Genomic DNA, 12,104 nt, shown 5'->3' with positions numbered 1-12,104 from the left:
CTCTCTGAAGAAGAGTCCACCCATTTGCTCTTATGGGTTGGTATAAGGACTGGTGATGCCTGAGCAACTGGAGTTTGTCCATAGTGGTGCACAGTGCTCTCCAAGCTGTGGCTTTCAAACACAATACACCTTTGTAACTTGTGTGGAGGTTTAGGCGGTGATTGCCCTTGTAGTCATGCCTGAGCCAGTCTTCCTTTTAACAAACTCATGTTTCCTCATACACCTTCCCTCTCCCCTCCCTCAAGGATGTGTTTGGTTTCAGTACTAGGAAATCTGGGATCACAGTACAGCTGTTGACTTCAAAATTCTTTAAAAATTATAAATTCCATTTACTTAGAGAGCTTGAAATCCAAGTTCAAGATGCACGTTTTCTCTTGCTTTTTCACTGTCATATTTCATTAACAGTTTTGTGATTGTTTTCCTCTGTTTACATTTCTTTAATCTGTTCTTCTTTTTCAGCTCTTCCTCCAAAGCCCCCCAAACCAATGACTCCAGTCAATACGAATGGAATAAAGGATAATTCCAGTTTCTCTCTGCAGGAAGCGGAGTGGTACTGGGGGGACATCTCAAGGTAAGCAATATTACTAAAATGTGTTAATTAAAGTATGTTAATATTGTTATTAAAAATAGAATAAGCCTGTTAGAATTCAAGAGAAAAAGAACATGCCTATTTCAGGCAGCATTTTACAGGAGGGAAACACTTCAGGACTATACTTGGCAAAGCACCTAAATTAAAGTATTTGACTGGATTCAGGACTTGTGTTTAAGTTGTTACTGTTCTGGTGCAGATATTGCCAGTCGTAGTGGCAGTTATTTTGGGTTTCTAAATTTCTCCAGATAAACAAAGTCTTTAAAAAAAAAGAAAATTATTTCCTTCAAAAGAAAAGTGCTTCTGAATGTGCTAGCTAATAAGGTTTTCTAACCATATAATGCTGGGATGCGTGCAGTTCAGTAAACTTTCAGTAGGAGGCTGCGTCAGAATAAAAGGAGTTGCATTCTTATTTTCGGTTTCTTTAACATTTGGTTAAAATTGCATCTGTATTAATTTCTACTACATGGTGGTATAAAAATAGCTCTTACAAATGCTAACCATCACCAGCTATACTGAGCAGATGATACAGACACGTACCAAATAAATTAAGTTTTACCTCTTAAGGAAACCCTTTTCTATGCGCTTGAGGACAATAGATGGCTTCGGTTAGGTTCAGAAAATGAAGTGCCAGGTTTTTATGTACTTAATTACATAATAGAACTGAAGTGTCCAGTCATCTCTTTCCCCCTTAAGGCACTTCTGAAGAGTCTAAAATTTGGAAATGTAAGGGGAAACATGAGCATACTGGGAGTGTGATCAGGAATTGCTCAAACTGGTGCACACAATACTCTGAAACACTTTGATGGATAGAGGCAAGAAGAGCGTGTTTGCCACAGTAGTTCATTGAAGTTCTGAGAAGGGAAATAAAGTTTTCATATCTTTATTGTACCACCCTTATCTTTATAAAGCGAACCCACATAGATTTTGCTTTTGAAGGGCCTCGGCAGTGGCTGTTAATTCTAAATCGAAGCAGAGTGGCAAAACCTGATCACAAAACCCACTAGGCAGGGTTTGTTTAAAACTGCTCGATATTGGTATCAGTTTATTGACTGTGGATTTGTTCCCCAATTAACAGTGCGTGTGATGGCAGGAGCTAATGCAGTACAAATCACATTGGAGTGGCTTTATTAGATGAAAATGTGATACACTCATATGTAAAGATGGAATTGTTTATGACCCTAATTTGACAGCCAGCAGGTATGGACTGCATCAGGCTGTCAGGGCAGGAGCCATGTTCTTCAGTCAAGAACTTGTGCTGAAAATTTTGTCATGAGCTCCAGGATGCAACTTCCAGGCATAAGCCCAAGCCCTTAGATCATATCTATCCATTTGAAAAGGAGAAGGCCATTTGAGTTAACCGGGTGCAATCTGTTAAATGTTCTGAGAGGAGTAAGCGGATATGCACATGATACTTAATGGGAGTCAGTTTTACTAACAGAATGGTTTTCAGGTAGCTAAATCAATTTTGTAAGAATACTTTTGTTCTTTAGTATTTGAACAAAAAAGCTGCTGTTGATTTTTCTTTGTAAGATTCAGGTAGGCTTCCTACTTCACTTAGATAATGTTGAGGCTACCTGATAAACTTTTGTTTCCAAATGATTGTATTAAAGTGCTTAGTGCTTCTAAGAACATGTGAGGGAGCCGTTATAAAGTGAGATACGCAATCTGGGTGAAATGGTCAAACTTGGCAAGACACTTAACTCTTCGGCTGAAATAATTTCCTTAATGCTTACAGGTACTCACTCTCACTAAAAGATTTCTTGATTCAGCTTAAAGCTCTGGACTGAGTATCCTTTTGCTTCGGTTGTAAATAAGGAAAAGTTGCACTGAAGCTAGCAAGGTTGTAGTGGTTTAAAACTGCTGTAAATAAGATCAGAGTTAAGCCAATAATGAGACTCTTGAGACTAAAACTGTGCTAAACTTGAGACACCTTTGAGCTATGATGCTAGAGACCATTTCTTAAGAGGTCAGGACTGACTTCTCAAAGGGCACCTGTTTCCAGTGTGGACTTTAAAACCTGAGCAGATTTACAGGGAAGGGTTGTGAACTCTGAGACACAGCCACTACTGTTGCTTAAACAGAGACTTCTTCCTAAGTGGCAGTTGACTGCAGCTGCTATTTTTTAGTATAACTACACAAGTTCAGACTTCTTTTAGATGGCCAAGAAGACCAGAGAGCCCGAGTGTGAAAGAAGATTGCCTGATATTTTAAAGACTGAGCTCCTTACATATGCTGGTGTTACTGGCTCCAATATTGATACCTGTGGCAAAGATGATCACATCCTTAATGCTTCTAATTTTGCCTTCCTTTCTGTTCTTCAGGGAAGAAGTGAATGACAAATTACGAGACATGCCAGATGGAACATTCCTGGTGCGTGATGCATCAACTAAGATGCAGGGAGACTACACTCTGACATTACGGTAAGCATTGAGCAGTTGTAGTCCACATAGTAAAACCCTGAGTAGCTAGTTGCTAACCAGTGACAGCAGTGGCTGTGTAAAGCTGATGTGACTCAAGTTGAGAGATGTTCCCAAAGGTACTGCAGATCACAGAGTGAGCAAAAAAAAAAATAGCCAGGTCTGATAGTCAGTTCTGTGCATTGAATCCTGTCCCTCACTAAACACTGCTGTAAGGATCTCTGTAGATTAGATGGGACTCGGGGAGGAAAGCCACTCAGTAGTGCTTTCATAGTTTCAGAACTGCTAAAGTAAAAGGTATTTATAAACTAGGGCTTTGATTAATGGGAGTGTGTTGAATATCTCGTCAGTGTGCAGCTCTGGAGAATTGAACAGTGTCTTTGTAAAAAATGTATCCTGTGCTTTCTGATCTAAAGTTTAGGAAATACTGAAATGGAGCCATGTTCCTTTCTTCGATAAAATTGTCTCCAAGTGGCAGACTTCCCAGAGCTGTCCCAGCCCTGTCTACTGCAGTTAGGCACCAGACCTCATGTGACTAGTTGCTGGTGCCCTGCCCAGCCTGTCCAGCTGCTTGCCTCTGCCAGGCTCCCAAAACTGGTTGTTACAAGCAAACAGGCGAGGCACATAAGCCATTGCCTCTGTAGCATGCCTTTGGGAGTTACTATGATATGGTAGGTATTTGATCTTGCCATGAAATTCTGTTGTCTTAATGGCAGGTTTGACCCCAAGGGTGTAGTTTAAATTCTGCTTTGACTTCTGCCTTGAAGTTCACAGCTTGTGCACTAAGGTTTGGCATGACTTGGTTATTTTGCTGAATCCAGATGCCTTTAGGAACCAAAACTGAGAGTGCAGGAAGGACAGGATATTGTCTAAACAGTGTTGCTGAAAAAAGGAAGAAATAAGCACTATATTTGTGGAAACCGCTAGAATGTATAAATCTGGATAATGTAAAGTCTTAAACTTATGACCATCTTGTAATCCTCAAAGGATTTTGTTTAGGTTTGTGTATCCTGTTTTACCATCCATAACTCAAAATACTTGTTAATCACTGTATAAATGTATACTCAGTTGTATACTATTAGTGACCCCAAATTGCAAGAAATTGTGGGTTTGCGTTTTCATATGGCTCCTTTATTCAGCCTTCAGCATCCTCCTTTTCCCTTGCAAAACTTCTGGCAAAGCTAGGTCTTAAATACCATAAGCTGGCTCCAGAATGAACACATAGGAAGAGATTTACTTTGGGCTTTGCTCCTGTTCAAATAATATCTGCTGATAATTCTGTGTGTATTGACTCTTAAACCACCAATAACTGCTAGTATGTAAAGAATCACTATGAAGGTGTACAGTGTCAAAGCCACTTGCCCAAGAATTTCACTGGTGTCTTTGCTAGCAGCCTTAGTGTTGGAGGGGGATACGAAGTACACAGTAAAACCTCTAAATGACTGTACCACTTTGCAGGAAGGGTGGCAACAATAAACTGATAAAGATCTATCATCGGGATGGAAAATATGGCTTTTCTGATCCGCTGACATTTAATTCAGTTGTGGAACTGATTAACCACTACCGCAATGAGTCTCTTGCTCAGTATAACCCAAAGCTTGATGTGAAGTTGATGTATCCAGTATCCCGGTACCAGCAGGTAAGATCTTCATCAGACCCCAATAGCTATTAGTGCAGACAAGAAAAAAGTTGCAAATGTGTATATGATTTTGTTTTCTGTGAAGTCTGTTTTTTATTTTTTTAAACTGAAAAAAAGGTGAGTTTTCACATTTGACCTCACTTTGCTTATAATAATGGGTCTTCCAAATTGTCTAGCCATTTAAGCTTCTTCATTTTATCAAGTTTCCAGTCTCAGTCTGAGCAGTCCAACAGAGAAGTGGAACTCTGACATGCAGCACGCTTGAGCCCGAGAAGCCTTTGGGCTTTTTTCCCCTTGGACCCTCGTGGACCCACAGGGCATTGTTCTAGACAGTGTTGCCCTTAAAGCACATACGGGCCATGCAGCTGCTCGCTCTATGCGTAGCCATCTAAATTTTTCAAGACTGTTTTTTAAAGTTTTATTCAGTAGCCTGAGACATTGTCTTGCATTAAGGAAAAAGAACTGCAGAGCATACTCTGATCTTTAACTTCAGATTCCAAGCAATTCACTTTCTTCTTTCTCCAATAGGGGACAGCAATCCTAGACCTAAGCTGCAGTGTGTTTTTGGAAGCTTAGTATTTTGGCATAGTTCTTGGCGTCCCATAGTTCCAGTTCCTACTGTCTGTAAACTATGGAACTTGTTGCATGGAGGAAGGGGGATTTAGATATGGTGTTTGTGTTCTGTAGAAACCTGATTACAGAAGTGATGCTAATAGCTGTAAAATGCAAATGTGCATAAGTGTACAAATGAATACTCTTAAGGAATAGCTGCTTGGCTTGAAGACTTAATAGCTTTTTGTATGTACAGGATCAGTTGGTGAAAGAAGATAATATAGATGCAGTAGGTAAAAAGCTTCAAGAATACCATGCTCAGTATCAGGAAAAGAGTAAAGAGTACGACAAATTGTATGAAGAATATACCAGAACATCACAGGTTGGTTCTACTTTAGCTATCTGTAGAGTCTGTTTCTTGTTCTTTAGAAAGTAAAGAAAATTATTTTAACCTGTTATGGCTAATAAAGGCAGTCCAAGGTCAGAAAATACACAGAAAAAACTTAGTCAGTTGTGGAATAGAGCAAGGTGTTTTCAAAGTTGATGGAAACAGTGAATGTTACTTGTTGCTGATACTCCTAGAGGTATGGTTTGGGGCAAGGAAGAAAGAGGAGCTAAGCTTCCTAGTATAAGGTAGAGCGGTGGCAAAGGCCATCAACTACAAGCTTTGCACTGCAGACTTCTCCCTTGGCTGCTGAGTGTTTCCAGCTGCTGTATGCTGCAGTGAGAATTGTAGAGGGGTTTGTCCAGGTTTTTTATGAAGTCATGTTCAAATCAGATACCAGATATTATGCATTAAGGAAGTGTGAATACAGTATTTGGACTGCTTCTTGTAAAATAAGATAGCTCATATATGGGGAGGAGGTTTGCTGGCAGTCTTCCTGCAAACTAAGATGGAAAATATGACTAAAATATTTGAGGGGTTTGCAGCCTAATAGCATCATGGGTGGGAGGAGGGTAGACTTATAGGGAGTAAGTCTTCCTTGTACTTCCCTGACTCTACTCGGACATTTGACTACAACTGATTAATCACGTTTTGACTTGTGGGAGAAGTTCATCTTCTCAGTCAATTGAGGGAACATAATTGAGTCTTGCATTGTCATCTGTGTCATGAACAAACGATGAAGGACTCTTTCCTCACATAGGAAATTCAGATGAAGAGGACCGCAATTGAAGCATTTAATGAAACTATTAAGATATTTGAGGAACAGTGCCACTCACAAGAGCGATACAGCAAAGAATACATTGAGCGATTTCGCAGGGAGGGGAATGACAAAGAAATTGAACGGTAGGCTCTGAAGTTGTGTTTGCTTACAAGGAAGATACTGGTGTCCACATTAAAACTCACATGAAATTCTTTTATATAATATTGCATCATATAAAATACTTTGTAAACTCAGTATTTGCTCTGACACCTTCCCCCAAGTTGTCTGAACTTTCAGTAAAGCCCTATTCTGTCAGGGAATTGCATTGTAGACAGAAGAGGTGGGAGATCTCTGGATGATTCTCTCTCTTAACCTCAGTAAATCAAGATACTGTGATGAGGATCAAAAATAACAGCTGCAGTTGCTTATCCCACTTCTATTTGGATTTGCTTAGAATATAATTCAGAAAAATCTTTACTTGTGAACTGTAAAATGGGCATAGGTCTGGTAAATCCCATATTCAGTTTTAGTCACTTTCAAAGATGAGTATTTAATTGCCACTACTTGGTAGTGGATAGTGATCATCTAACAGAAATTCAGTAAGGGCCTCATTTGAAATTGCCCTTCTGTGAAGATACCAGCAGAAAAAGCTGTGTTTGGGCCTTTGAAGAAATGCCAGGTATAATGCCTGAGTTGACACAGTGCTTTATGAATCATGGTAGGGTAACCTCAAGGAGATTTTTAGACTGAAAACGGTTACCTGTAACAATCTTACTATGCGATTGCAGTGCTTCATTTTGACTAAAGATGAACTAACAGGGGAAATACGTTATTTTCCTGAATTGTACCAAACCTGCAAACTAATCTTGAATGAAGAGACAGGCAGTGTTACTTCCTGGTATCACTTGATCAGTAATTGAAGTCTGCATTTGAAATCTTGCTAGTACTGATATCTATGGTGGGATTGCATAACTGGTATACCAAAAAAGCGAATCTGAAAGTGAAGGAGGAATCTGTTCTGGCTTACCCTCCTAGAGATAATTTGTTCCTGCATCTCTGCCAGAAGGAAGTGTATTAAGGTAAACTGAAGGTTCAAACTATGCAGAAGGGTGGTAGACCTTCTGGCAAGAGGTCTTTTCTGGCACTCTTACAGTAATTTTCATGTTAAGATGAGGCAGTTGAAGGGAGAAGCTGCTGTTGTTGTGGTTCTTGTGATACTCATAAGTGCTACCAGTAAGGTTCAGTCCTTCTAGACTGGTTTGACCTCACCTCTCAAATATTACACTTGTTTGCAGGATAATGATGAACTATGAAAAATTAAAATCACGCCTGGGTGAGATCCATGATAGTAAAATGCGCCTGGAACAAGATTTGAAGAAACAAGCTCTGGACAACAGGGAGACTGATAAGAAAATGAACAGCATCAAGCCTGACCTAATTCAGCTCCGCAAAATCAGAGATCAGTATCTTGTGTAAGTAAGCCTGACCTGTAGCTCAGAATAGTGTCTCTGATGAACCTGATTAGTGACTGTTTTTATCAGGATAATGGGAATTTAATTTTCTTTTCATAACCAAAGTTCTGTGAGTGCTAAGGTACTACATTCTGGCGTGGGATGTCTGAGTAATTGGTTGGCCTCTTATGACTTCATTCCTTTTATTATGCTGTTGCCAGACTTAAAAGAGCCTGCCACAACTAGATGCACGTTCTGCAAGTCCTGTAAATAAAACATTTAAGATAAATGAGTTATAAACAAAACCTGTGCTTGCTGATACAACAGAGGTTAATACTTTATGTGCTGGGTGCAGCAGATGTTGCTCGTACCCAGCCTGTTACCCATCTCTTAATGTCCTTGGGCTGGACTCAGTGCATTAGGATTCTGGAGGAGACAGAGGGAAATGCAGTATCTCAAAGGTGATGTTAGAAGAAGCCAGTGGCAATACCCATTTGTTTCTCCCAGGAGACATAGGCAGCTGTCACAATTTGTATTCCATGGCATTTCTGGCCTGCACTGGGCAGAGGCAGTACCTCTTCCACAGCTGTACCCTCTTCTTTTTCCATTTAAGAGATTGCTTCATGGCTTCTCTTTGCTGTTGCCCAGTAAAGGGGGCATCTCAGAAGATGATGCAAGGAAATGCTGTTATGGAATCTATGGTCTTTCAATGGCTTTTGCTACTGGAGAACAAACTAAGCTCCAGACTGTTTCTTTGTGGGACCTTGTGTCTGAGCTTCAGCTTGCTCAGTAAGAAAACCTGTATGTGTGCTCTGAAGTAATGTATTAACGCTCTGTTCTTTTGGCAGATGGCTCAATCACAAAGGGGTGAGACAGAAGCGAATAAACGACTGGCTGGGGATCAAAAATGAAAATATGGATGAGTAAGTGTCATTATACATATGATTTTAGAGAAGTGTTCCACTAATAAGTGTTTTCTCTTGTGGGGGTTGGTATTGCAAAACACCAGTTTCCCAGTAAAGAACTGTAGAAAAAGGAAGGACTACAGAAAAAGGGAAAAATTCTCTATGGGAACTGTATGTCATGTGAGGCAGCAACTCTGCTGAAGCATTTAGGATTAAACAAAGTTGGAACAACTAAGTTCTAAGTTGAAGCCTTTAATATCTGTCCGTTAGGAGCCTGACCTCCCAGTTTGGGTGTGTTCTTGTATTTCTTTGAATGATTTCTGCAAAAATAAATCACCTTGCTTATTAGCTCCTTTACTGACCACTAGTTAAGTTAAATTTATCCTTTCTTTCAGCACGTACTTTGTAAATGAAGAAGATGAAAACCTGCCACATCATGATGAGAAAACTTGGTTTGTTGGGGATCTCAACCGTATCCAAGCAGAAGACTTGCTCTGTGGGAAACCTGATGGAGCATTTTTAATTCGAGAGAGTAGCAAGAAAGGATGTTATGCTTGTTCTGTGGTGTAAGTCTTTTTTTCTTTTTGTTCTATATACTCAATTCATAAATCTCTACCATGGCTCTTTATTTTGGAGAACAAAAGCCAGACCTAGCCTAGGCCTACCCATTGGAACGTGTTGCACGTTTGCGGGAAGACTAGCATGGTAAAAGCTTTGTTGCAACAATGTGCTTTGAATGTGCAATAACTGTAGTCCTAGCAGTCTATTCAGTCACCACAGTAGCTAGTACAAAATTCTGAAGTATCCCATCTTGAAGCTCTATGGTCGTAAGTAAATTAAGGCCAAACTTTCCCATATTCTTCCCTGCCAAGGAACACATGGGAAGAAGAAAAACAGGGCTGTAAAGCTGTAATGTCTTCCGTTCTCATTTTCAGACATGGCCAACTCTAGATGCTTTCTCTTGTATGTTTAAGATAAAGGTGATGTTTTAGAGGAGACATTATTTGTGAGTAGTAGATTTTTGACATTCGCACAGCCTTGCATTGATTTCTTGTGTTTCACTTCATTTTATGCTGGTGTAATGGAGGTCAGAAATACTTTGATTCCATTATCTAAAAACCCTTCAAGCCTGTTCTGGAGTGCAAAATGGCTTTTGCTGATTTATTTCACATGAGGTTAATTGCTTCTGAAAGCAAGTCCAAGAAATGAATATGTGAAGGTATATCACCTCAACATAACAGATACTACAATCTTCAGTTATGTTCAAGATACTGTTTGTCACAGTCACTGAAGTGATGGGTTCATCAGAGACTTTCGTTTGGTTGGTATCCTACTACACACTAGCAAAGGGATGGCATAATGTAACCTTTTCCTACATGTGACCTGGATTGTAATAGGCTCCAGTACAGGGATTACACAATACTTGATCTTTCTGGCAGATAAGTTTTTCTACCAGCTTTGGAAATACTGTGTTGCAGTAACTGCTTTGCCAAGTTAGGGACTCAGTTGCTATGACTTCAGATAATGGACCAACTTGAACCCATGCCATGCTTAACATTAAAAAATGCACACTGAAGGTTAGTGCTGCATTTCAAGAAATATTCTGTAGGTCCTAAGAATTTGTGGGTTCTGGCTTCTTCACTTAGTGGAGGGGTTTCCAGATAAATTGAGCACAAAATCATTCAGGTGCTTTTCTTCTTGGTTAAGCTCTTGACTTTTTTCCAAGAAAAATTTGGAGAACAATGCAGTAGGGAATTGTATTGCTGGGATAGAAGAGGCCTCTTATGTGGATTATTATGCAAGAGTGTTTAATCACATGCCCTGAAGCACTGTTTCTTCACAGACTATATTAATCTCCTCAACTTGCATCTGCTGGGTCCTCCATTATGTAATTTAGTGACTGGCAGGGTTGCTGCATTAGTTAATTGTTAATAGACTGTCACTTTGGGTTTGTCCTTTGATGTTAAACTCTCCTGGTTTCTTTCCTTGCAGAGCTGATGGAGAAGTGAAACACTGTGTGATCTACAGCACTCCAAGAGGTTATGGGTTTGCAGAACCGTATAACCTGTACAGCACACTTAAGGATTTGGTTCTTCATTACCAGCAGACATCCCTTGTCCAACACAACGATTCCCTAAATGTCAGGCTTGCCTATCCTGTCTACGCACAGATGCCCCCCTCTCTCTGCAGATAAATTTTGGGGAGGCGGAAAGTGTTGGCTATCTTGGATTCTTTTCTACAATTTTTATTAGAACTTGGAGGGCATTCTTTCTCCTTAGACTGCTTGTTTTGCACAAGAAGTGATTCTGTGAATGTGAATCAAAGAGGCCTAGCAGCAACAAGACGACAACTTGGGTGTAGGTGTCCTGGTGCTACCTTAAAAGCTCAGCTGTGCTTTTACACTGATGATAATTTTGTTTCCTTATGAGGGGAATAAACTGAACACAATGCATACAAAAATACTGGAAGCAAAACATCGTTTTATGGAAATAATTTTTTGCCAGGCACCTTCAGTGGAACTTCTAATTGGATTTTGTTTTCTCTTGTTCTTGTAGAGACAATTTGAAGTCTCAGTTTGAGGCATCAGTAATGTCTTTCAGTCTTAAACTCCCAAGAAACTAGGGGGGAAACTCTACCACAGCAATTCTTCTCTGTTAATTTTAGCAGCTTCACTGCGATTCAGCCAAAATTCCAAAAGAGGGCTTGTCTTGAGGTAGCATGAAATTTGGTGAGAGAAGACCAAAGGAATTATGGGAAAGCTTCAGGTTTTTATTTAAATGGAAAAATGCTTGTAAAGAAAAGTTGCTTTATTTTTTTTGCCAGCAGTAACAAAGTTTTGGTTTCAATGGCATGACAGGTCTTCACTTTTAAAGGAAACATTTATAACCAAATTGAACATACCAAAACTTTGTTCGTTGCTAGATGGAGCACTTATGGGGAAGGTTGCATTAGCATCTGCACATACTTTCTACACCAAAACTTGAAACAAATAAAAGGAAAAGCTAAACATTGTGTGGCTTCAAAACACTAAATTTGTCTGATCTGATGTAATTGCTCACTCTCCTCTTTCTTCACCCACCACTCCCCCTTCTCCCATTCCTCAACTTGGGATTCTGGTTTTGGTTTTTAATGATGCTGTGCTTCAGAATGTAAACTAGAATGAAGCTTGCACTCACCTGTTGCATTTCTCTTGCTGAACAATGACAGACTCTTGTAATGCTTAATTTTGGTATAGAAGAGGTAGGTGCAATCAAATGCTTCTGGATGGTTTATTGTACCAAATTCTTTCATGAGGTGTAGTCATTTCCAGTTGTATAGAAGTGAGCATGCTAATTATAGATCTTCTCTGATTTGTTCTTTGCAAGCTAGGTTCTGAACTCTCACACCCCTGCAGCCAAGCAAG

General features: G+C 39.8%; 1 protein-coding gene across 1 annotated transcript in view; it reads left to right on the top strand.

Moving 5' to 3' along the window:
• PIK3R3 (phosphoinositide-3-kinase regulatory subunit 3) overlaps window positions 1-10,913 on the top strand; it is a 78,603-nt gene extending 67,690 nt beyond the window's left edge. Inside the window, 9 exon segments of the mRNA XM_059821613.1 lie at window positions 460-571; window positions 2,914-3,012; window positions 4,468-4,648; window positions 5,457-5,582; window positions 6,346-6,488; window positions 7,641-7,817; window positions 8,645-8,719; window positions 9,097-9,267; window positions 10,694-10,913. Of these exon segments, the coding sequence (XP_059677596.1) occupies window positions 460-571; window positions 2,914-3,012; window positions 4,468-4,648; window positions 5,457-5,582; window positions 6,346-6,488; window positions 7,641-7,817; window positions 8,645-8,719; window positions 9,097-9,267; window positions 10,694-10,895 (1,286 nt within the window). The 3' untranslated portion in view covers window positions 10,896-10,913.
• Window positions 10,914-12,104: the final 1,191 nt, after the last annotated feature.

This window comes from Gavia stellata, chromosome 10, assembly GCF_030936135.1.
Source record: "Gavia stellata isolate bGavSte3 chromosome 10, bGavSte3.hap2, whole genome shotgun sequence".
NCBI lineage: Eukaryota > Metazoa > Chordata > Aves > Gaviiformes > Gaviidae > Gavia > Gavia stellata.
The sequence above is the reverse complement of the archived record's forward strand: the minus strand, read 5'-3'. Positions and strand labels throughout refer to the sequence as shown.